The sequence below is a fragment of the Sphaeramia orbicularis genome, chromosome 18, assembly GCF_902148855.1.
Source record: "Sphaeramia orbicularis chromosome 18, fSphaOr1.1, whole genome shotgun sequence".
Lineage (NCBI taxonomy): Eukaryota > Metazoa > Chordata > Actinopteri > Kurtiformes > Apogonidae > Sphaeramia > Sphaeramia orbicularis.
The window spans coordinates 12,674,773-12,702,340 of NC_043974.1; the positions used below are offsets into that span (position 1 = coordinate 12,674,773).

A 27,568-nucleotide genomic window follows, 5' to 3' on the forward strand; every position below is an offset into this window, starting at 1 on the left:
ACCATAGCATTATCACTTTATACACTGTGTTCCATTGTTGTCCACCGTGCTGCGTTTTCCTGTTATTCAAATTCCACCAAACAAATGACCTGTCACTCTAATTTCAGTTTCTAATTTTGTGTTGCTTGCATAGCTGTATAAAAGGCAGAACAGTATTTGCATGACCCCAGTGTGTGAACTCTTACACACAGCACAGTATGAAACTCCTGTGGTGCTTCTCATACACATATCACATAGATACAGCTGAAGCCAATTTCAACAGGTTCAAAAAAAAAATAAAAAATAAAAAAATTATCTCTCCTTTCATGGCCACAGGCAGAAGGAGAACAACATTTCTGGAACAATAACATTAGTGCTTATTATGTTAAAGAAACATGACTAAAAAAGATGAAGTAGTGATATTTTGTTTTTTTAAATGGAATTATGCATTTTCAAACATTTCCCTGTGGTCTACATAAACTGTAAATGCTCTGCTTGGGTCTGAATTCTTCATTAATTCAACTCCACATGTCCATCTTCAACCCTATTTCTGAGTAATGACACCAGAAAGGTTGTTTTGAGCGCTGGCCCTTTAAATGCAAATGAGCCACTTCACGCCCCACCCCCTCCAGGTTGTTGGCTGTGCTGCTCTGTCCCGTTCAACCAACAACTGAACGTTTTAGGTAATTGGCTCGAAGTTTGGACGTATTTTCAGTATGGACTACAACAGCTACTGTTGATAAACAATTACGGCGTACTCGGAGAAATGTTCGTTGGAAGTCTTGACCTTATATGTGCAAATGTTGTAACGTAACTACTTATAGATGTAACAAATTAAGCAGGAATTAAACCGGGTTGGAGAAATCCACTTGATTTTTGCCAAAATGAATATAAAGATAACTTTGCAGCACCTGGAGGGTTCAAATTCAAACTTTTTGAACTATTAGGGTCCAAATACACAAATAAATGAACCAAACACTAATAAAAGTGGGTTTCACAAAATATGACCCCTTTAAGTATAAAGTGCCATCTTTGAACAGTCTAATCATTACAGGACAACTAAGGACACTTTTTTCTTTTTACCCAAGTATGGATATCCAGCCAACCACTTTGACTTGACATTGGCATTTGGCAAATATTCTCAAAAACATCATCTGACAACACTTGGAGTTGGCCCAAATAATGAGCTCAGACACCAGTGACGAATGCAAACCTGTGTTTGAATTCATTCCATGAGCAAATTTTTTGTGTGCCTTCTACCTGATATTCTGGTTACATAATGCATATAAGTCCTAATTATTACAAAAATGTTTTACTGCGTGTGTTTTTGGTCAAATATCAATTTTTATTGTATTTTATTTATTTATTTTTATTTTTTTTTGTGGGAGGGATTCACTAAACCCCAAAATGAAAACATCTCACTGTAAAGACACTGAAGTGTGCCGATCCTTGGGAAAACAGTGACTCTTGTCTGAATTATCTCTAAAACTACTATTTGGTTACAAACTTATCAAAAGCCCTGCTGTATTCTTAACTCATATCACTGTTGTGTCTCATTAAAACAGTGGTTCCCAACCTTTTTTGGCTTATGACCCCATTTTAACATCACAAATTTCTGGCGACTCCAGACATTCAAAATGGAGACATTTTTTTTCTAAAATTAATTTGTTTTTGACCATGTAATAGTTTACTATAGTATGTTGCAAATAAACGTTCATTTTAGATGACATTTAGTCTACATAATGTGTATTATTATGGACGGAGGCAGAAAAGCCAGGTGTAGATTACTGCACAAAGTGAGAATTTGACTTTCCTTGGTCAGGATATGTACAGTCGGTCCAGCTTGGATTTACAAGGCTGACAATTAATACTGAACAAACAAGAACTCAAATTATGAATTATGAAAGAGCTGCAGCATCTGAAACCGACCACAATGAACATTTGACAGATAAACAGTACCACAGTGCTTTAGTTTCAGCTTCACAGTTTGCCATGTTTTTTATGAATTGGGATTGTCTCTCTCAACTCACCATATCTTTTATTAGTACGTTATTTATTTTTTTTATCAGTCAGTAGAAACTTCAGGTGACCCCACGTGGGATCCCGACCCCAAGGTTGAAAAACAATGCATTAAAACATCATTTAGTAACTTTCACAGAACAGAAGCAGCACTTCTCAGCAACATAAATAAAATGTCCTCTAGTCTCAGATATCTGGTTTTAAGAACATGTACTATACACAAAGAACAAGCACCCCAGTCTTGAGAAAGTACTACCAGTAGTAACTCCACTATTCTTGTTACAGAAAAAAAGAAAATGCCAAGAACAAAGAAGCTACAGAAAGCATGTATTGTAACCTAGTGTTCAAATATTGACAAGACTATTCTGAACAATACTGTAACTGATGAGCATCTGGGTCAAAATCTATTAAATGGACTTCAGCTGGATTTCCTTACTAGGCCCAAACAAAGGGGCTGGAGTACGTGGCAGAGGCTGAACTATAGTCTGCAACAATTTACCACGACAAAAGCCACCAATCAAAAAACGGCTCAGGAAACCACACAGGAAGTGAAGCCCCTGTACTTGAAACAATGACCTAAGGCGTTACAGGTAAACATCTGAGACGAAATGTGTTTTTATGGAAGATGTGATGCAAACAGAGAAGGATGTAGTCTGGTGAGCTTGATCCGAGGAAGCAAACTGACAGGGAGCTACATGCAAAGCAGCCCAGAAACATGCGCCAAACACAAAAGAGGCATTTACACACCTGAGCAGACTGGTTGTACTGGTTTTAAATCCTGCTTACTGTAGCGCTAAGAATGTCCTGGATAAGTCTCCAAACTTGAAAACCTACATCACACAGAATGAGTTGTTTCTGATCCACCTAAATTATGTTTCACTTACATAGAGATTTACTGCAACTTGAAAAAAAAACCTAATAAATCTGGGATCCAGAGCCTTATGCTGGGCTAGTTGGAGGTTAAACTGCCTTGCTCACAGGCACACAGCCCAAATCTACTGTTATGAAGGTGGGGAAAACAGCTTTCTGTGCCAAGTGATTCTGGCTTTATGTTACAAAACCATCTTAACTTACATATATCTGCGTGTACTAGGTGGTTGTCAGCTGATGGTATTAAACCCTCTAATGTAACTAAACCCAACTAACAGTCACACTTAGTCCACAGTTTGAGAAACAAAGACAAGGAATGGCTTCAATTAAAATATCTGCTTGCACAGAAAGGCATTAGTACAGTTAAATCTCCCTGGATCATGCACAGGACTGAATGAAATAAAAGACTAAAATGGCAGGAAAATACTTCTCTTGTCCCTGAAAACTCAATCCCCACAGTAAACATCTTAATTTTTTCTATCCTTCTCCGAGATCTCTTTGCAGCACATTTACTTTCCTTATAAACTCAGTAATGGGTCATTTTTGAGTGAAACGAGAGCCATCATAATCAAAAGGCTGCTGAATATGAACATCATGTTTCAGTCTGTAGTCAGCGTGGACTTTTCAAAACAAAAACACTGCAGCTGACCCTTGCCCCTTCTCTGTGATAGCTGCAACACAATCTCTTCTGATCCTTCACAAAACACAACCATGTAACCCAAACACACTCAAAATAAAGTATCACGAGTACAGGAATCTGTTTTTTTGCAAAACATAAAGAAAAGGAGGACATACAAGGGCTAACATACAGGAAACTAAAGCTGACGGAAAGCTGTACACTGCTTTAGATGAAGTGAAATACAAGTCAAAACCAATGAAAAAAAGGTACAATGCAGCTTTTGTGACTTACACAAGGTAATGCTGATATGTGTGATGCATTCACACAAAATAAACATGCATGTTGTAGTGTAGAAAGATGAACCACATGACACTGACAAGTCATAAAAGGCTAAACTTGACCATGTTAAAAGGCAGCAGCAAAAACAGAACAAAGATGCAGGCGATTCACAGTTTAACTCAGACACAAACACTATTCCAGCACTGAAGAAATCCAACCTGTTACTCAAACACAACCTCTCCTACTCTCCAAACTACTTGAAAACCAGAGACCACGAGTGTGGCATATCAGTCCGTGAAAAGATCTAACACCCGCAGTCCCAAACTAACCGTTTTCCACCAGTTCTTCTTCGTCTGCCTCCTTGCTCCAGAACTCCCACTTCATGTCTCCCTCCTGCACCACACACACAGACAGACTGTAACCCTAAGATCCACAGTCAGTGAAAACAAATCAAACTGGAAAGCTCTTCCCTCCTCTAAGCCCTTCTAGGAAGTAGATATGAGCAGAGCGCTCCCTCATTGGTCACAAATCCCTGGGCATCAGTAACGATTGGCTGACTGCTCTGGGAAGTCGATGATGATTTGCAGAGGCTGTGGGAACTCAGCTCAGGCCTGTGCATAGTCACTGACTACGTAAAAAATGAGATCATGTGTGTTTATAAGGTCTTTGACCCTTTGGATCCTGTGTACCTAATAGATGTCGGGAAGAACGGTCCTATTAGAAAGGGTCAGTCTGTGGGTCAGTTTACTTGAATTCAGTCATTTCTGAGAATACAGCCCCTTTAATCATCATGCAGTCTCATAAACATTAAACCAAAAAGCAACAAATGTGGAATTTGATCCAAAAACTTATGTTAAATTTGAACAAAAATGATGAAACTAAGACCGCAAAACTAAAAATGTGGAACAGAGTGGGTCAGCTACACGTTATATGACGTTAACCCTTTTTTGACCTCATCAGATCGGCATTTTCCTTCTGTTTGTCTAACAACAATGGCTGATTTAGAAATCTATGCTAAACAATGCAGTGTATTTAAAGAAGATAGAGTGAAACCACAGTGAAATTCTTTTGACAGTGGTGGTGATGACTTCTATTCAGAGAGTGGGCCTGGAATTATTTTAGTCTTCAGTGCCGTTACAAGCTGGAACTTGCAAATTTCCAGAAGCCAAAGAAAAAACGGGTACACTAACGATGAGATAAAACCACTAAATGTACTTTTAAAGCCAAAGAAACATATGAAAAACAAGCTGTTTATGAAAACTACATGATTAAGGACAAGACATTGTCATTCATTTTTATGAAGTTGCTTGGATACTAATACTTTCCAATTAAAAGAGTTTCAAGGAAATTATCAGCAGCCTTTTTTCCACCCCAAACCTAGCTTAAGCAAGATTTTCTGTCCAAAAAATACACTTCTAGATATGAAATAAACAAATAAAAATAATAATTTATTATTATTATTATTATTATTATTATTATTATTACTATTATTATTATTATTATTATTATTATTATTGATGATGATGATGATGATGATGATAATAATAATAATAATAATAATAATGTATATATACGATTTTGCAATAAATTATCTATTTTTATTCATTTGATCACCAGAAACTATTTACTATACATTATCCTGGTTTATCTTAGATACATTTTTACAGTAAAAACATACAACCAACACGGCTTGAGAAACCCTAAAAACTATTGAATTTAAATGCAGCTCAGACAGTCGATCTTCAAAACTGAAACGTATTCAAGAATGCACAAACCTATCTGTGATATGATTTTTTCTAGAAAATCCACAATATAAAATAGGTAAGTTTTCAATAAGGCTGTAACTAACTGCAACTTAAGCATGTTTAATTTTATAACAAAACTGGTCCAGGGTGGATGTTCCCAAGCCAAAGGTTTCTGTTTGTACTTTATGTATGTTTTTTATTCATCCTTTAAAGGAGTGATATTTTGTTTTGTTTTTTTTAAAGGAATTATTAATTTTAAAACATTTCCCTGCGGTCTACATGAACTGTAAATGCTCTGCTTGGGTTTGAATTCTTCATTAATTCAACTCCACAGATCCATCTTCAACCCTATTTCTGAGTAATGACACCAGGAAGTTTATTTTGAGTACTGGCCCTTTAAATGCACATGAGCCACTTCAGGCTCCACCCCCTCCAGGTTGTTGGCTGTGCTGCTCTGTCCCGTTCAATCAACAACTGAACATTTAAGGTTGGACATATTTTCAGTTTTTACTATAACCACTGCCGCTGACAAACAATTATGGTGTACTCTGAGACATATTCATCAGAGATCTTGACCTTATATGTGGAAATGTCGTGACGTAACTAGTTATAGACGTAACAAATTAAGCAGGAATTAAAACGGGTTGTACAAATCCACTCGATTTTTGCCAAAAAGAATATAAAAATAGCTTTGCAGCACCTGGGGGGGTTCAAATTCAAACTTTTTGAACTATTAGGGTTCCCAAATACATAATTAAATGAACCAAAGAATAATAAAAGTGGGTTTAGCAAAATATGCCCTCTTTAAGATACAGACTTCATTATTATGACAATGTTTCAATTTGAGGCTGTTTATATTTTATTCATAACTTTTCATAAGTTTAGTTTTTTTGATCACTTATGGACATGTATTTATTTAATAACACATCTGATACGACACAAGAATAGATTTAAAAAGAAAAGAAAAAGCAGACCGGATTGTGTTAATACATGTTCTCTTTTTGTTATTATTAATAAAATGTTGTATTTTATCAGACAAAAAAAAAACAACTGTATTTATTTAATAACACATCTGATACAACACAAGAATAGATTTAAAAAGAAAAGAAAAGACAGACCAGATTGTGTTAATACATGTTCTCTTTTTGTTATTATTACTAAAATGTTGTATTTTATCAGATAAAAAAAAAAAAACTGCATGATATCAGCATTGGTAATAGACCATCCGAAATAATTAGCTATAATAAAAAAAAGCAGCAAATATGTAAAAATGTAGTTATTTCTGCTTAAAGAAAGTACTAGCTATATTTCATCTGGATCAACTAATCAGTTAATTGGTTAATTATTACTGCTCTAGTCCACAGAATGAGCAGACTAAGAGGTTTGGTAAATGAATGAACGAAAACATGTGCTCCAATTCATTAAAAAAAACAAACAGATTAACAAATAAGAAAGCCTCACAAGCCTGTTACAGACACAAATAGAACTAAAACCCACCAGAAACTGGCCTGTATCTAACAGTGCTAAAAGGAAAACAAAATCAATTCTCTGTGCAAACTCATCCAGCGTTAGCGCTCCTGAGAAAGTGGGTCAGCAACACAGAGTCCCTGAAGTAACACTGCTCGTTTCCAGCAAGAGATGTCATGCTGAGCTCAGCACTCATTCTCTGTGTATGTGTGTGTGTGTGTGTATGTGTGTGTGTGTGCATCCAGAACAGGCTATAACCTTACATTTTCACAGAATATCAACCCCCAGATGTCCTTAACTCCTCACAGAACATTCTGGAGAACTCAAAATGTGCTTCCTTTGGCGTACGACCACAGCGCTGTCTACCAAACCTGCACAGTATGTTTATCTACTGCTGAATGACACACACTGACACACACACTCAAGTATAGTTCGAACCTTGAACTCCTTAGGTCTAGTTGCCATGGGAACTGATGTCTCATGTGACCCCCGTGACGCTCAGTGACTGTAACTGAGCATCTCTGGCGCATGTTAATGTACTTGCCGAAGCCAAGTTTTTAAATCATATTTTCATGGGGCAGAGGAAATTGAATAATGAGTAAAGCGTGTCTCTGCAGCTGATTCACATTTTTTAATGATCACATGATCAGACTGTTACGTCCGAGACGGAACGGCAGGGGTTATGTTTTCATCAGGGTTTGTCTGTTTGTTTGTCTGTCAGTTAGCAAGATAACTCAAAAAGTTATGGACAGATTTTGATGACATTTTCAGGAAATGTTGACACTGGCACAAGGAATAAATGATTAAATTTTGGTAGTGATCGGGGGGGAGAGAGACACTGATCTGTGCTCTCCGAGTGCCTTTCTAGTTTAACCCTTTCATGCATACTGGTCACTACAGTGGACAGTTACTCTCCAGCTGTTCTCTTGTATATTCATGGATTTTGTTCTTTTTTTTTCGTTTGTTTTTTTTCCACACATATCTTTATTAAAGTTTTAAGACGCTACATATCTTTTCTGACATGAATTGGTAACAGTATGTAGATCTCTCCTGAGCATAAACCCCCAGAATCACAAGCCCTCCCCATAGTTTTCACACAATTTATCAGTAAATACATGTTTCTGTGCATCAAAAATTAAACATGTGGTGTCCAGCTGAGTGGACATTTTTGCAGCTTTGTGAAAAATAGGTTCATAAATTTTTTTTTTTCATTGTTTTTTTTTTTTTTATGTATTTTTGAATTTTTTTTTTTTTAATTATTTTTGTTTATTTATTTATTTTTAAAATTTATTTTTCAGATGAAATTTTTCAATTGCATTGTTTTTTTCATGCCTAAAGAGGAATAAAAACACTCAGGAAAAAATTTTGATTAAGGTTCTCATAATTTGTGCATGAAAGGGTTAAATATGTATCCTCCTACATCACGGGTGTCAAACTCATTTTAATTCAGGGGCCACATTAAGCTGAATTTGAGTGGGCTGAACCAGTAAAATAATAACAAAATAATATATAAATAATGTCAACTCCAAACTTTTCTCTGTTTTAGAGCAAAAAAAAAAAAAAGTAAATTTACATTATGAAAACATTTACATCTGCAAACTGTCCTTTCAAAAGAGGTGAATAATATGAACAAACTGAAAAAATAAGTGTAATTTTAACAATATTCTGCCTCAGTTTATTATTTACACATGTACATTATAACTTATAGATCACAGTGGACCTACAAATACACAAAATATTTAGTAACAGACAGAATCTTGTTAAAATTGTACTTAATTCTCTTAAGACATTTCAGGTTGTTCATATTTGTTCAGGTTATTCACATTTTTTGCGAAATTATATTTTGTTTTAGTGGAAATACATGAAAATATTTACATTTATATAGAGAAACATCTGGAGCTGTCATTATTTCTTTGTTATTATGATAGTATTTCACTGAACCCTGCCCATTTGAGATTGAATTAGTCTGAATGTGGAACCTGAACTAAAAGGATTGTTAATATCAGTGTAATTTTTGTATTTCACAAATTCATCCCAAGGGCCGGATTGGACCCTTTGGCGGGCCAGATTTGGCCCCCGGGCCGCATGTTTGACACCTGTGTCCTAGATAATTACACAGACGTAGCTCAGACTTTAGAAATCATTAAGTGGTGAAGTTAATCAGTTTCCAAAAGTTAAAACTCACCCTGATGCAGAATTTGCTGTTTTTGTGTGTGTGTGCGTGTGTGTGTGTGTGTGTGGGGGGGGGGTTAGCCTCAGTCACCTCACTCCATAAGGACATATTTTATGCTTGGGCTGCATGAAGTCACGGATTTATCTGATAATGATTGTGACACTCATATCAATTACCGGTTACAGCTCTGATATAATGCACTCGCTTGACTGCCTGTCACATGATACTCCAGTTTAATCATTGCAGCTTGGTGCTCTTCACATCTTTGCAGTGGCGATGACTGTGGCTTAGTCACACCTCTTAAATGTTTACGTGAGCAGGCTTTACACTGCAAAACAACCAGTGGCTAAGGTCAGCTGGAGCAAATAACACACTTTGTCTCTCAACACAACACTTTTTCGCTTTTCCATTGACCCTTAAATTGCACAAATATAACTTGCGCATAAAAATTGACCTAATATCACGCAAAACTGCAATTGAAAGACCTTTTTTCACAACTAGAGTGAGGTGAATTAAAAAAACAGATGTTGACGTACGTTACAAGCAAAGAAGAAAAAGAAGAAACATGTCGCGGTATGCGTGGACACACCAGGAAATCCAATAATTTTTTAATTTAGTACGAGATAGAGGGGTAAGTGACTAATGAAGTGCTACAGCGGCTAGATTTATAAAAACTCTAAATTCCACCGATAATCTGATAGATCAATATGGGAATGAAAATAGAGGAGAGGCTGAACTGGTTTTCAGTTGGTCTGAAACGGGCAGTGTCATCCTTAAAAGAATACTGTATCTGTCCAGTCTGTAGCCTATATCTGTATTCCAAAAATTGCTCTTTGGAATAAATATATTCTTTCTCAACATGTTAACCCTACATGGAGATAACAATATGTCATGAGAAGAGTTTAAAACAGGACGGACACATCAACATGGCATCAGCAACCAATCTTGTCTGAAGCTTTCATACCCAGGTGGTTAACTTCCTCCGGTTCGCACCTGAAGTCAGGACGTTTGGCCTCAAAAACCTACCAGGCATAATTAGCATGGTTTCTTATCATCTGGTGAGGGGAGCAAGGGGTAATTCCCTGTAAGCCCTCCCCCCAAAACTCTGTCACTCAGCTATACAATTTTACAATGATTTCGATGCTTCAATCATGTCATAGCACATTTTAAACTCCTCCCCCAGTACATTAGTTTATATAAATTAGTTTAAAAGAAGATATCATAAATACGTGTAAGATAAATTACGTGTAAGATAAATTACATTCATTTCCAGGTCATGAAATCTACATCACAAATGATATGTACCAAGCTCTCTGAAATGCTGCTTTCAAAGTTACTGAGGGACAAACTAATGAAACAGTTTTTCTTATCAACAAATTGAGGTTGGATTTCAATCATGATACAGTGTAAAATCTGTCATTTGGAAATAAAATGTTAGTAATTTTATTAAGGTTGAATAAGGAATTGGTTAGAGACCTAACATGCACTTCTATTAAAAAAATTCAAAAGTCCTTCAGACAAAACACTTTAATTTTATTTTGAATATTTGTTATATTATCTATCTATCTATCTATCTATCTATCTGGCAGATGAGAAGTTTTACTTTTGTGAATGTCAAAAAGGGTCTGCAGCATGTAAACACAAATCACATGGATTTTAATCAAGGTAAAGAAATATTTAAGATGTAAACAGACAAATTAAATGCCCATTTTACCTATGACGGTGGTACATATTGCAAACTATAAGCAGAAGTTGGAGTAAGTAGATGATAGCTAACTTATTAGTCTTATAAACTAGAAAAAGCGACTTGGACAAAAAATAATATTGCAAAAATTTTACATTTGTGTTATGCAGGATTTTTGCAGTTCCACATTTATGGACTGATCATTTACTTTATGTTCAGTGACACAGGTTTATTTATTTAGGTATTTGTTAAGGTTGTTTGTTTGTATATGTCAGCCACGTCCAGTGTGTACCCCGCCCTCACCCCATGGAAGGTGGGACAGACTCCAGTAGCCCCGTGATGCTCTCAAGAAACAAGCAATTCAGAAAACAAATGAATGAATTAATTCATTCACATAGCATTGTATCTTTTTTTGAACCACTGTTTATGTTACGAGTACATTCCCACAGAATGTGAATGTCACGTGGTGGTGTTTCATACATTTTTTTTTTAAAAAGGCAGTATTTAATTTTTTTCAGAACCCGGTAAATCTTTCCAAGTTTTCGCATAAAAATAAAAAAACACCACAACAACCGCCACAAACTTGGACCTGGACTTGCACAGTGTTTTGTATGAAACACATAACTGATGAAGATAATGAAGTGAAAGACAACATGTGGACAGACAACTAGACTATGAGGACAGTGAGCGGTTTCTGTCAAGTGAACTACACAGGAGTCATACACAGTTTCCCCTGGACACAGACCCACAGGAACAGAAGATAACACACAAAGGTCCAAGTTGCAAATGTTGCAAACTTGAATCACCTTTACTCAGACTGAAATGTACTAAGGGTGAAAGTTGATTTCAGACAACGGCTAAAATTTGCTTAGAGGTCTTATTTATGTCTTTGTGCATAAAAAAATCAATATAATTGAATCCCCAAAGGAACTTTGTGTTGGTAAATGCAAGTTATGCAAATTTACAGGATTTCACTTCTGTTGCAACATGTTGATGGTCATATGAACTATGTTTTCATCTTAAAAATGTCCAATTTCATCACAATTAATGCTATATTTTCATGTCACAAATGGCCAAGTTATATTTGAACTGAATTTACCTGAAAAACAAATATTCTATTCATTTAGATTCCCCAATTTTTCTTACAAGAGTCTGTCCTACATATCATGTTTTATTTTTACAGGTTGCAATATGGAGTATGGTGCTGATCCATCCTGCTTATGTTACGCCAATACATACATTAAGAATGTCACACGTCACTTTTTAAATCAACAGTTTTCAAATAATAAGCATTTTTATAAAGAAATAACAGTTCTATATTGTTATTTACTCTTTAGTATGATGATAAACTATACAATAGATAATTCTGATCCTAGTTTTTGCACAGGGATCATTTGTGGAAATGGTGACATGGCTGCCGAGCATCAGTATGATGGGATCTGTAACAACCGTGTCACATCCGTCCACTGCCACATTTTGTGTTTTTGTGTCAGCTGTTATTGTTTTAGATCCACAATACTAACATTTATGAATAAGAGGAGAATTAGCAGGAGTAAGTATATAAGTTTATTACTAATAAAGTACTGGTACTGACCAGATCATCATGGGTAATGTCACGTCCGTCCACCAGCAAAAGTTTTCACATACACGTGCTATTCAAAATCCAATATTTCTGAAAATAGAGCTTCCACTGTCAAATAATATCAGTAGTCTGTGCACAAATGGATTAGCATTATTTCAACACAGTTCCATGCATTTCTTATAACTTTTTTTTTGACAAAAATGGCCACTCATTTGACCTCCTAAGTAAATTTTAGCCGACAAGTATGTTTTCAGCGCTCAAACATTTGGGGATGATATCAACCAACTGATCACTGTTCCCTGCTCCAATCTATCACTATTATTTCAGCCTTAACACCCAAAGATCTCACTGCAGGTCAGACGGTAATAAACACAGTTACTGAGAACGGAACAGAGAAGAATGTGCGTTCTAGGCATTGAAGAAAAGCTGAATTAATGAAGCCAAATCAACAGCTATTGTGAAATGACGGACGTTTCAACATGAGCTTTCACAACCCAGATTGAGAGTCTGGATCACGCAAGAAAAAAGATGTAAAAACCATACAGTCCCGGAAAAAATTATTAGACCATCAAAAGTCATCAAAAATAATAGTTATGCAATCAAGTACTAACTCCTGTGTGTATCATGTGACTAAAACAGACAGAAAAGAAAACATGGAATGCCTAAAAGTGCTGTTTTTGTCAGTACAATGCCATAGATATTGATGGAAGAACTGAAGAGATTTTGGTTATTATTAAGAAAACATGGAAAATGGATAGATATCAGCTCGGAAATAAACTCTTATGAGCTATTTTTGTTGTTATCATTATATTTGTCCAAACAAATGTACCTGTAGTTGTGCCAGGCATTAATATGAACAAGAAACTGAAGAAAACAAGGGGTGGTCTAATAATTTTTTCCATGACTGTGGGCAGCCACTTCATTTTACAGCCTTGTTTTTGGGGACAATTAAATATACTAATTACCCCTAGCTAAGTCAGTCACCCTCTTTACTCATAATACGCTCAGCAAAAATATAAACGCACCATGTACAATATTTGTGTAACACAAGACATGCGGCCTAAAATGAGCTCGGGATATCTTATGACTGTAAAACATGGGTAATTATCTTGATTTGTGAACAAACTTTGTGTCCATCTCTGCGAGTGAGTATTTGCTCCACCCACAACACAGCTGTGGCCTGTCCAGATGCTGCTCAGACTGCATTGACAGAATTCAGCATAAGTTCAGGAGTGATCGTGCCTTTGCTGCAGCAGCTCCTAAACTTTGGAACGATCCACCTCTCCATATCAGACAGGCCTCCTTTCTGTCTGTTTTTAAATGCCTTCTTAAAACCCATTTTATCTCCTTGGCCTTTGAAACCACGTGAAATGTTTGAACGTATTATTTTTATTCAATTGTTTCATTTGGTATTGGTTTATTGTTCTTATTTGTTGCTGTTTTTATGTTTTTAATTGTACAGCTTTTAATGTTTTTAATCTATTCTTGTATTTTATTCTTTTATTCAGGTTTTATCTATTCTTCTGTATTTCTATTTATTTATTTTCAATCTATTCTTGTATTTTCCTGTTATTTTGGTTTTTATTTATTTTTCTGTACAGCACTTTGATCTACTGTGGTTGTTTTAAAGTGCTTTACAAATAAAGTTGGATTGGATTGGATATAAAAGAGCACCTCAAAATGTCATATTTCCTCAGATGTCACCATGCCACAGATGTTGAAAATCATCTGGGAACAGCTCTGGATAACATCCCATAGCTCTGTGTAGCCCTCAAAGAGGAGTGGAATAACATTCCTCCGACCACAATTTACGATATTGTCAACACAATGGGAAGACGATGTGTCGCTCTACGGGGCAGTGGTTCTCAATCTTTTTCCATCAGGCCCCACTTTGGAGGATGAAAAATCTCCAGGCCCCCCTCAATCCCAACAACACTATAACACTGGTGCAATTACAACTTTTATTGAAAGAAACATCAATATTGTAACAATACTTTTTGCTTTTGAATAATTTGTTGTGCAAATTGAAAATAACTTAGATTTTTGCTTTAACAATACAAATAAACTCAACCAGACTGCTCCCTGAGACAATATTTTTCCAAATAAAAACAGGAAATGCACAATTATCTCACAACTATGATAATAAAGTTACTGTTTTTAGAACAACAAACTAATTTTGGTGACGAAGTTAAACATTTTAACAATATCAGTGGCTGCAATGAGCCTGTTTCCATTGCACACCTCAGAACATTAAAGTGCAAACTCTACAAACTGTGCAAAAACAGAAACATTGCACATTTTTCTTTTCCAGTCCAATCCTTGTCCATTCTCCAAACCTAAACTATTTGTCTAGTCTAGTGACAGATCACCATAGCAGTAGATTGGTTTGTTGTATGTCCCTAAAATGAGTCCAGGGTGCTCCAACACTGAAACATTAGTTCCACCTGCTACATGTTCTACTACTAATACCAATGAAAATAATTTACACAAAGTTGCACAGAACAAAGCAGCACAAATGGTTTTGGGTTGCCCATACAGAACTAATATAACCACAATGCACAACAGTTTGGCATGGTTAACTGTAAAACCTAGATTGAAATATTTTTTATTATCATTTATTCGTAACACATTATAGTAACACAAACTCCAGAAATTATTCACAGAAAACTGTCGTTTTTTGCTGATCAACATAATTATTGTACAAGACAAGCCAGTGAAACACAGTGTGCTCTGCCTTTAGGCAGAACAAATCAGTTACAGCAAACTGTTTTTTTATCGGGCCATGGTTGCATGGAATGGATTGCCAGGGTTTCTCTTGTTGGAAAATAACAGAAAAAGTTTTCAAAAGAAATTAAAACTTTTCGTGTTTACACAACAGACATGAAATGGAAAGTGTATTGATAATATTGAAAGATGTCTTATGATTTATATCAGACAGCTATTGTTTGGTGAAGGAGTACAAAGTATAGTACTTATTTTGTTTGTTTATTTATTTTTATTGCATTGGGCTGTTGTATATGTCCCATTTGTGTGTGTGTGTGTGTGTGTATGTGTGTGTGTGTGTGTGTGTGTGTGAATGCTGTAAGATTAATGTAAATAATTAAAATTGTAATGTAATGTAGAGGAGACCCCAGGAAGAATAGCAACTGATGATTCAGTTGCTAATGGGGATCTTAATAAATGAAATGAAATGTTCTAACCTGAAGAAAAAAAAAAAACACCCAGGAGTGATCCCATGACCCCCCTGGGAAGCCTTTGTGCCTCCCCTAGGGGGGCCCGCTCCACAGTTTGAGAAACACTGCTCAACAGGAAGCCAATGGTGGACACATAAGATATCGAGTTGTGATTTGTTTCAACCACCCCCCATCGTGTCCACATGAACGTCCCTGAATGCCAGACGCCACTATTGTCTTTTAATGGACAGTAATCTGTACCACATTGAACAACAAAATACATTATGTGCAATTTAATATATTGCGCAAAACCTAATGCTATTAAAGGTGGGGGAGACTTTCGTGACCAATTTTTCATCAAATCTGTAAAACCTCAGTCTAGGGCTGAACGATATGGACAAAATTTCATATCTCAATATTCATGCCAGATATCTCAATATCGATACGATACAATATGACAATGATAAAGTATGTATGATAAAGTACAAATAAATGAAATTTGTTGCAACTTCCAGAGCTGTACATGCAGGGCGAGCGCAGGGGAAATCTATATCATTTAAATCGTTGCTTTTTCGATATTAATATCTTGAATGTTCATATCTAGATATCAATACAATAACGATATATCTGTCAGCCCTACTTCAGTCATATCCTCAGTATTATGAATCTCTTAAGTCTTTCTGTGATTACTCACCTGAATTCCTTGCATTACAGTGAACAATTTCTAAGTGCCATCCACCATAAACAAACCATGTGTTTACAAACAGAGCCGGGAGGGAACTCGGGCATCTTTGGAATTTTGTCACGACGTGCATTGTGGGAAACGGAGGTTCGCGCAGCCACCTGACAGCGGCAGCTGCTAAAGACATGATGCGGAAATGGCAGGAGCTCCCTTCCCTCTATGCATATTCCTTCAGCCGTTTCCGCGTTTCAGACGTTTCCGCATCGTGTTTTGTTTCATCCATATAATATCATATGGTTGGCTGCGCGAACCTCCCTTTCCCACAATGCACGTCGCGACAAAATTCCAAAGATGCCCGAGTGACCTCCCAGCTCTGTTTGTAAACACATGTTTTGTTTATGGTGGATGGCACTTTGAAATTGTTCACCGTAATGCAAGAGATTCAGGTGAGTAATCACAGAAAGACTTACAGATTTGTGAAACTTAGGGTATGACTGAGGTTTGACAGATTTCATGAAAAATTGGTTACAAAAGTCTCCTGCACCTTTAAACTTTAAAGTGTCACATGGTGCATTTATAGTTTTGCTCAGTGTACTTTGTGATGTAACACAGTGTGATATAAAAAGCTCCACACAGGGGTTGTGACTCATTGCTTGTCAATCATAAAAGTCAAGGTGTTGGCAGCATAACGAACACGGTCCACTTCTGACTGAATGGATGTTAATGCCACTGTGACTATCAATAAAAACAGTATGAGCAACAGTGATCATCTTTACAGCCCTTATAAAACAAATGGCACGGATTTAAACAAATTAAAATGCAGCAGTAAAACAGAGCAACGTAAGCACAACAGGAAGCATAAAAGCACTTCATAAAACCACTGAACCAAGACAAAGCAAATATATCAGATAACATAAAAGGCATCCAAATAAATCACTTCTGCTGTTCATAATATTAAATGTATTTTGTGTAAAACTTAGTTCAAAGTGGTCAAGTTTTAGTTCCACATCAGTTATTCACTGTTGGAAATCCCCTCTCTGAATATCTAAACCATTCTGCTGTGTTTTAGTTTCTTTTTAAACACTTGTGGGATTTGTGGATTTTTTTTCTTGTCTGTCTGGTGGGATGGGAGCAACTTCCCTCCTGCAACTTTAGTTTTTTTTTAAACATTTTCTGTATTTTACTGATGCCCAAATCAGAATTTAAAGACGGACTGTGTCAAGATCTATGGTGCACTACTTTAGTCATCACTTTCTCTGCTTCCTCTTGGCTGTAAAACTGCAATCAGTGGGGTCAAAAAGTCAGCAGTTAACGCCAATTTCAGGAAGTAAACACTGACTGTACATACATACGGGTCAGGTCAAGCGAAAGTGAACATCAGTGTCAGAAATTTAAGCTTCATTTATCATTCTCAAATAGGCTCATTATTTTTTAGCTTAACCCATAAAGACCCAGCGCTACTTTTGTGACTTTTGTTTCTCTAGATTTAACCTTTCTTAAGTGATTTATCTCCAGTTATCATGATATTATTCTCTTCATTTTACATTTTTTCAGTGAAAATCTGGTATTTTCTGATATTTGGCATACTGGTCATGTACTCTAAACATCAAGCTGAGATTATGTTTGAGGGTTATTATACCAAAAACTGAGAAAACCTCAGAAAAAGTGACTTTTTCAGTAAAGTATATCATTAGATGAACACAAACCCAGTGTTACCATCTACTGTCATTTATCAAACTCCATGGGTTTTACTGGTGAATCAATGTTGTAGAAGATGACGGTGTTTCCATGTTCACTACGGAGCCTCTGAACGTCCAAATGGGTCATATCTGATGACCATGAAAAGATGACAAACTGTATTTTACAACAGTTATTTCCATGGATTGATAGGAATCAACAGTGATTTACCTTTTTATATCAGTAAATGATTTTGGCCACTGGCAGATATTTAGGTCTTTATAGGTTAAGAACTCTATTTTATGGAACTGTTTACAAAATTTCAGTATCACTTGTAGAAAAAAAAGATATAGCTGATTATGTAAAGTTATACTTCTGACATATATGTAAAAGCACTATTAACTTCAATAATCATATTTTTTCTTGCTTGTATAAGTGATATTTTAAGTCTGTCAATCTGAAGGAACTAATTATTCAACAATACAAGATATAGGAAGGTTATGTACAATCACATTATTTATAAAATATGCTCTGGTATTATCTGTATATATTCCTTCAGTTGAAATATGTATGTTAAATAAAAGATTTTTTGCATATTTGTGGTGTTATAGTTCCAGTCAGTCTTTTATTATGGCTACTTAATAAAGTGACAAACTGCTGTCCCTGTGTTACAACATATTTGTGTTCATAAAAATGTATCATTTCAACATTTCTATCCAATATTGATCACAACTGTAGTTTAACATCATAGCTAAATCCCTGTGTTTCATTTAGTATCAATAACTTAAAAGAACAGCATGTTTTGTACATTTGCGTAAAGTGGAAACAATTATGTTTATTTTGAGTCCCAGTGTCACGCAGCAGCAAATTAAGTACTTTTACCCCAAATTTTTATATATGTAAATTGTAACGTGTCATGGGAAAATACTGACACCTATTCATCCATGTATTAAACATGGAGGCAAGTTATTTAGTTTTCAACACAGAGCTTATTAAACATGAAATGTGTCCCTGTGTCATTGCTTAATCTGGCCAATACATGTTACATCAGTACATTACTAATGCGATATCAGTTACGATACCGTGGTGCAACAAATGACAATATTCTGACTTTGATATGGGGTTCAGTTTCAAGATCGTTGTTTGGACATGTATGTACAGTATAACGTGCATTTGGAATATGGATCTCATTTGGGTTTTTATGCATGATTTGGGACATGTGGCCTCAAGTCTGTTTACAATCAGTCCTGTATGTCATGCTCAAAACAACTAGCCCACAGTTTTTGTGGGCTGGGGTTGCACATGTCTGCCCGAAGAAAAGTCCACATGTCTGATTGGAAGGAAGAAACACCTACTTTTAAACACGACAAAAGATGCGAGTATCAACAGGTTTTTGGATGTGCACATTTATCGCAACGCTAACCTTTTGAAGAGGGTGGTTCAATGATCATGTAGCAAATACTGTTGACAATACTAAGACTTCACATTGCAGCCTTTTGCTATTATATAACTGTTATTATACAACACAATGGAACCCCAAGAATTTGTTTAAAAGAGAAAAGCATAATGTCACGGAAAGAAATTACACAAAGTGGCATTTAACAAACACACAGTGAACACTCAGGATGATGCCAACATGGGATTCATTAGCAAATTATCAAATTACCAAATGAGGATGCTGTAACTATAACTATGTCACGGGGTGTTGACGAGAATATGCCAAGATGAATTTATTGGCAGGATATCCATTTTCAATAGATTCGAAAGTATATTTTTCCCCAGAACAAGTCATCTATGTTACTCTATAGAAACCAGCACTTTGCTTTGCTAAAAATCGTACTTGTGTGCCTCTGCCATCAACTCTTGTCCTTCTTTTGTTCCCAAAAAACAAACTGAGGTTACGTTCACACTGCAGGCAAATGTGGCTCAAATCCGATTTTTTTTTTTACCATACGTGACCTGTATCCGATCTGTTAAAAACAGTTTTAACGGCACAAATCCGATTTTTTTCCAATCCAACCCAGGCCACTATCATATGTGGTCCTAAATCCGATACGTATCCAATATTTTGCAATGCGACTTCAGTTTGAACGGATGGGTTGCATTTATCTGACCTTTACATTATTGAAATGCGACAAACGTCACTATTCTGCGTCCCGGGAGGAGAAGCGGTTGAAAAAGCATATTTACTTCTGCAAACACAGTGCATGCCTACGTGATCACGTATTATGCCAGGACCTCTTTTGCGTATGTGGGTCACTTCAGGGTCGCATTCAGTTCATACTCAAAACTGACAGAAGTCGCATTTAATGTGTAATATGAACGAGCACACAAAAAAATCCGATTTGAGCAAAAAATCCTGCGGTCTGAATGTAGCCTAAGACACAAGCAGCAGATCTAGACGGGAGGAACAAGCAGTAACATGCTTACTTCCTACAAGGATCTAGAGATTTCATGGTGGGAGAGGTGGTCTTTCTTCAAAGACACACACACACACACACACATTAAATGGACACATAGCAATGGATGTCTGAAATTCCAAAGAACAATGCATCATGTCCTAATGGGGGAAGAATAAAATAAAGAGTCCTTGCTGAACAACACCCTTTCTGTGCACACATTTAAATTGAGGGGAGGATGAATGTGCCTTGATATTTATTAAAGGTACTGTATTCTCACCGTTAACCTCTCCCAGGCTCAGAATCTCCCTTCTAAACACTGGAGGCTAATGAGTCCCTGAGCAACAGGTTACACCAGACTAAACGCTCACTGAAGCTCTAAGTACAGGGCTTTTAAGAGGACTTCCTTGCCAACAAGTTCAAGTGCGTGCTAATGAGCAGTTAGGGGACCCGCCGACACTTACCGCTGCCTCAAGAGAAGAAAGAAAAGGAGCTGAAATATTATAAAAGGCAAGAAATTAAAGACAAGCTGAGATGGTATTGATCTCAAAAGAAGAATTTAATCACTCTAGAATGACCTCTACGAGGTTTCTGCTTGAATTAGAACCACTGCAGAGTATTTCTGCTGTCATCTCCAACTTTAATGATTGACTCTGCACAATGGAGGGTGAAATTAAACAGGCCTCGCAACCAAAAAAACCTCCTGATTTCCCTGGAGCCCTGCACACATTTATATACTCAGTCTGAGAAATACTACTGTCAGAAAGAACCATTGTAACTCCGTTTTTGCTGATTCTAATACTTTTACTTGAACTGAGTCATTATACACACTGGCTTATGGTTTTCCTTCACAGAGCTGCTGTGTAATTTTAAAATACGTGGTTATGGGGTTTTTAAAAAAGTGTGTTTCTTTGCTTGTGAAGAGCTGACATGGTGGAAACAAACGATTCAGCTCAATAACAGCTTTATTCACTACCAGAAAATCTTGTCTCCAGACTTCCTTCCTGTTGGCACCGTCTTAGTTCTCTGTCGCAACTCGTGAAAACAAGACGTTGATGATCTCACTGTGACATCAGTTGTAACTAGGGAGGTGATATCACTGAATGACAGGACTGTTTTCAAGACAAATCTAATAACTTTCAGTTGTAACCTGGGTGTGCATGATATTCTTCAAACACATATAACTCCCTGAAAATACATTGGAAAGAATATATTTACACAAGAGGTCTTATTTATGTACTAAAAAATTGTGTATTCAAATAAAAACAATACAAAATCTCTAGTCCAAGAGCTAAAACTGTTCATGTATGAATAACGTGTCCTACAGAACTTGCTTTATAAATATTTTCTCATGTCTTCTTAATGTAAACAACATGTTATTCTATGGGAATGAAAACATTTTGCCTCCTTTTTCAATCATTTTTAACTTCACAGATGCATTTTTAGGTGTCTCTTGTGCAAACGCAGCAAACGTCTGAACACTTGTAGATTTCGCAAAGTGAAACATACTCAGTAAAGTCACTCATTGCTGATGTCATCATAAGTGATACCATAACCACTGACTTGCCGTGAGAATAAAAGCTGTCTGCAGTTTTAAAGGTTTCTTATACTGACTTAAATCATACAACAATGACAACAACCTCAAGAATCAGGATGAGGCCTAAAGTTAGATTGTTAAAAAGAAGGTTGTGCAGTGTTTAAACACAGTTGAACAAGCTAATACATGCCAGATAGCTTTGTGGAAAGCTTAAAAATGTAAACTACTGACAGAATAGGCTCTCCCATGTTTCAGTCAAGGTAGGATTCTGTTTAGATGAGGGAAGGAAGACACGTCATACGATGTGATAACATCAGCACTAACGTCTGCTTATGTCTATGGCTAGCACACTACACCACCACCTATAGTCCCAGCTTTTACAATATGAAGATCAGAAAGGGAAGTAAAGTAAGAAATTAAAGTAAATAGTTAAAGAAGGTGTGTTTCCCTGCTTGAAGAAGGAAGCAGCATCTAAAACATATGCAGATTTCAGAACATTTACTGTCTCTGTTGGATCCTTATCTAACAGTGAGCTGCGAAAGGTCTAAACTGAACTAATGATGACGTATAAGCCAGTATCATAAAGCTTTAGGAAGCCTATTTAGGAGTTTGTGTTGTTAAAGAGGGTGGGGAGGGAAGTACGTTTCCATCATTTGTAATCTAGCAGATACAGGAGGTACACATGTCAGATTAACGGCTAGTTCCACAAAGACTGTAAATACGGTAATAGCCGTTAATAGTTGTTTTTATGTTCTCGTGTGAAGTCGGAACAAAATACGATAAATCACCCCCTGACCGAGACACAGACAGAAAGAGCAAAGTAGCCAATGATTCAGAAGTCTGACCATGACTAACTGAAACCATGTGACACACACACACATACTCTGGCCCTTCAATTACAGATAACTTATCAGAAGGTGGGTACTTCAGGACTCACACTGGTCTGTGCAAATGAGCTCCTCTCACGTGCTTGTCACACCTTCTGTAGTCATCATTGCTGTCACATTTTCTACCAATGAAAACTGTTAAGTAATTGCTAACTCTGCTTCAGCGACAGTTTCCAGCAGTCGTCGCATTCACAATTCCCTTTCGAAAAGCTCTACAGCGTAGTGTGTTGACAGCACAGCGCCGGGATCCTTGCAACTCTATGGATATCTGCTTGCAGGCAAAGCGTTTGTCAGAAAAAGGTCTTTCCATGAATGTCTGCTAGTTTATGGAAAATCATTTTAATAGGTTTTAGGAAAGAACTGCAGCTTAAGAGTTGAATTTTAGACCAAATCAAAAAAAAAAAAAAAAAAAAGAAAAAGGGAGGCAGGGCTTTAGATGAATTTGAACACTGAATTTTAATTAGAATGAATTTAAATGGAATTATGCATTTTAAAACATTTCCCTGTGGTCTACATAAACTATAAATGCTATGCTTGGGTCTAAATTCTTCATTAATTCAACTCCACAGGTCCATCTTCAATCCTATTTCTGAGTAATGACACATGAAAGGTCGTTTTCAGCGCCGGCCCTTTAAATGCAAATGAGCCACTTCACACCCCACCCACTACAGGTTGTTGACCGTGCTTCTCTGTCCCCTTCAACCACTTGTGTTCGTTAATACAAGCAACAACTGAACATTTCAGGTAATCGGCTCGAAGTTTGGACATATTTTCAGTTTTTACTACAACCGCTACGATAAACGATTATGTCGTACTCGGCGAAATGTTCGTCGGACGTCTTGACCTTATATGTGCAAATGTCGTGACCTAACTAGTTATAGATGCAACAAATCAAGCAGGAATTCAAACGGGTTGTAGAAATCCACTTGATTTTTGCCAAAAAGAATATAAAGATAGTTTTGCAGCACCTGGAGGGTTCAAATTCAAACTTTTTGAACTCTTATGGTCCCCAAATACACAAATAAATGAACCAAAGACTAATAAAAGTGGGTTTAACAAAATATGACCCTGTTAAGTATGTTTACTCCATCTATGCACTGATTTACAAGGACATAAAGGAATAAGAGCAAAGATTAGTCTCAGAGACTCCAAGATGCTAATTATAAAAAGATTGTTTAATATTTTAATATTTGCTTCCTGTTCATGTTTAGTATTTAATTGCTCATGTAACATGTAAAGGACAATCATCTGTAGGGGGACAAGCTGAAATTTTCCTTAGAGTTCCTTTGAGAGAAGTTCTGAGAAACATTTCTTTCTTTTATGGAGACCAGATGCTTGGAGAGGCTTTCACAAATCATCAAACGAATTGGTTGGTCGCTCTCCACTTTTCTCTAGAAAAAGATCTTTGAAGTGTTTACCCTGTACAACAGAGGTGTCAAACTCATTTTAGTTCAGGGGCCACATACAGACTAGTACAATATAAAGTGGGCCGAACCAGTACAATAATATAAATAATAGGATTAGAACTTATAAATAATGTCAAGCCCAGGATTTTTTTCTCTGTTTTTGAGTGAAAAAAGTCAAATTCCATAATGAAAATGTTTACATCTATGAACTGTAATTGAACATAACATGAACAAATATGAACCTGAAAATTCTCAAGAAAAATAAGTGCAATTTTAAGAATATTACGTCTTAGTTTATAATTTATACATATTCATCACAACTTACAGATCACAGTGGATCTACAAATACACAAAACATTTAGTAACAGGCAGAATATTGGTACAATTCCATTTACTTCTCTTTCGAAATTTCAGGTTATTCATATTTTTTGTAAAAGGCTAGTCTGTAAATGTAAATATTTGTGTAATTTTACTTCTTTTCATACTGCAACAAAGAGAAAAATTTGTATTTTTTATTATTTATAGGTTATTCTGATAGTATTTTACTGGTTCTGACCCACTTTAGGTTGAACTGACCTAAAATGATTCTAACATGCTTGATTGTTAATTTCTTCAGTGTAATTTTTGCATTTCACAAATTCATCCCAGGGGCCAGACTGGATCCTTTGGCGGGCTGGATTTGGCCCCTGGGCCGCATGTTTGACACCTGTGCTGTACAACGATCTTTGGATGTAATATTTGAGGTTTTAATCTCCGTAGCCATTCATGATTTAAGGTTGATTTTTCTGTGCTGAAATTAAGTCCAAATAACTTCAACATTAGAATGTAAGATCATGTATAAGGTGTCAAGGTGAGTTTTCAAGCAATAAACTAGAAACAGACGGGAATATTTTGAGTGTCTGATTCTATTACTGTCCTGACTCAGCTGAAAAAGTTAACCTGCTCCTATCAGAAGGTCTTGGGTATTTCCTTGTAAATGTAGGCAGACGTCCATCCTCCAGGAGTCTGGGTCTGCTTGAGGTTTCTGCCTGTTAAAGGGAAGTTTTTCCTCGCCACTGTCACCAGTCACAAGTGTTTGCTCCTGGAGGATTCTGTTGGGTTTCTGTAAATTGGCTTAGAGTCTGGTTTTGACCAACTCTATATATAAAGTGTCATGAGATAACTTTTTGTTGAGATCTGGTGCTATATAAATAAAATTTGATTGATTGAGTGATTTGATTGGTTTTCCCCTGTACGTCACTTTGGAAAAAACCGTCTGCCAAATGCATAAATGTAAATGTAAATGTAAATCACAGGTGTCAAACATGCGGCCCGGGGGCCAAATCCGGCCCGCCAAAGGGTCCAATCTGGCCCGTGGGATGATTTTGTCAAATGCAAAAATGACACTGAAGATATTAACAATCAATGGTGTCAAAATCATTTTAATTCAGGTTCCACATACAGTCCAATTAGATGTCAAGTGGGTCAGACCAGTAAAATATTATCCTAATAACCTATAATTTTTTTTATTTTTATTTTACCTTTATTTAACCAGGAAAACCTCACTGAGATTAAGAATCTCTTTTTCAAGAGTGTCCTGGCCAAGACGAGCAGCAGTACATTAAATAGTTACAGACAGACTTCCATGCATAAAACGAATACACAAAAAGCACACAGACAAGTCAAACCTTCCAAAGTCAACTCTGCAAAAAGTGCGCATGAAATGTAGACAAAAGTGCGTCAGGTAAAACATCTGCAGCCAGATATCTCCCTCTCTAAGTCATACCACATCCTCTTAAATGTGTCCAACGAAACCAGATCCTTCAGTTTCAGGTTTTTTTGTAGTAAATAATGACAACCCCAAATGTTCTCTTTATTTTTTTGGTGGAAAAAAGTAAAATTACATGAAAATGTTTACCATACCAAACTATACTTTTACAAAAAATGTGAATAACCTGAACAAATATGAACAAATGGAAATGTCTTAAGAAAAGTAAATGCAATTTTACCAACTTTCTGCCTGTTACTAAATCTTTTGTGCGACTGTAACGCACATGTCTAAATGATAAACCGGGGCATAATATTGTTACAATTGCACTTGTTTTTCTTAAGGCAATTCAAATTGTTCATGTTGTTCAGATTTTTAAGGAAACTTTGTAAATGTAAACCTGATCAGAATAGAATTTTACTTTTTTCAGTTATCATTTTACCTGTCTGGCCCACTTGAGATCCAATTGGGCTGAATGTGGCCCCTGAACTAAAATGAGTTTGTTGTAAATGGATCCCCGCTGACATCAGTATTCCCTGCAGATACCTGAGCTCAGAGGAGGGACATCATCCGTGGAGGAGAAGTCCAGCGTGGCCCCTGCAATGTCCACCATCTCGTCATCATCATCGTCACTGGGGTGATGAAGGGCCTCAAAGCTCCCGGTACGGTACTCGGGGTTTTCCATCCCTCCAAATCCTGCTCACAACAACAACAACAATAAAACAAAAACAAAGGAAAGATCCGATTAGAAAAACACAACAAACAGAACAAACAGCGTCCGGGACAAAAACATGATAACCATCGGATTTACCTCCAATACTGTCGGCTGCACGTTTTAGGTGCAAGTTTACAAACTGAAACATTGTCGCAGAAAGACTATAAGACTATCTTCTTCACCCAAACCTCCGTATGGTCCCTTAGATCATATTTCATAACATTTTTAACTAGAAACAGTCGACTCTGGTGCACAGCTCGTCCATCACTGACGGTAATGACAGCACATCTCCAGTTACAGGGAAGTTTTCACAATTATTTCCGCTCTTTTGGCTTGACTCATTTTCTTCCTCCTTTGTAGTTAAACAGACAGCAGACAGCAGACAGGAGCTGCACACTGGGAAAACCTACTACATACAATACAGGGCAGATTATTATCCTGTTAGCCTAGCTTAAGCATTTTAGTTAGCAGTTACTGTTAAATAAATTACAACCGTTTAGCTAACTTTGTCAGCGGCTAACACGGCACGCGCTGTAAGTTAACGCTAACTACTTTTATGGAAAACAGACTTAATTCTTAGTTTGCGTTTTTGCTTACCTGTAAGGAAGACAAGTTATCCGTCCAGCTCAGTGAAGAAGTCTTGTGACTCGGATTTGCCCCTCCGTAACCGTCTCCTACCGTAGGCTGCTTATGTCAACAGCAGCCAACGTAAACTTGACAGCGGCTCCCGTGAAAATCCGTCTGCGTCATGCTAGGTCCGTCAAAACTACCTTTTTTTATGACGCTGTACGTGTACTGAACGAGGCAACTGGAGGTAACGTTCCCACTCAGACGCCACAGGTTGTGAATTTGTTGGGAATTGCCGCAGTCTGTGTTGTTTTGTACGGTTAAAATACAAACGTGAAGGTAGAGTGGAGATAACGGTTAA

General features: G+C 36.7%; 1 protein-coding gene and 1 long non-coding RNA gene across 3 annotated transcripts in view; one reads left to right on the forward strand and one right to left on the reverse strand.

Moving 5' to 3' along the window:
• The window catches only part of clcn5b (chloride channel, voltage-sensitive 5b), a 70,070-nt gene extending 42,502 nt beyond the window's left edge, over positions 1-27,568 (reverse strand). Inside the window, exons 1-2 of one of the 2 annotated variants that reach the window (XM_030162189.1) lie at positions 27,238-27,568; positions 26,472-26,621 (exon numbers count right to left, since the gene is read on the reverse strand). In XM_030162189.1, the coding sequence (XP_030018049.1) occupies positions 26,472-26,610 (139 nt within the window). In that variant the 5' untranslated portion in view covers positions 26,611-26,621; positions 27,238-27,568. Of the gene's footprint in view, positions 1-26,471; positions 26,622-26,736; positions 26,995-27,237 lie in introns of those variants that run through there. The other variant, XM_030162188.1, reaches the window with a different exon arrangement.
• Positions 600-23,680, forward strand: LOC115438534 (uncharacterized). The gene is made up of 2 exons (XR_003938100.1): positions 600-662; positions 23,517-23,680. It is a non-coding gene; the product is annotated as an uncharacterized LOC115438534 (long non-coding RNA).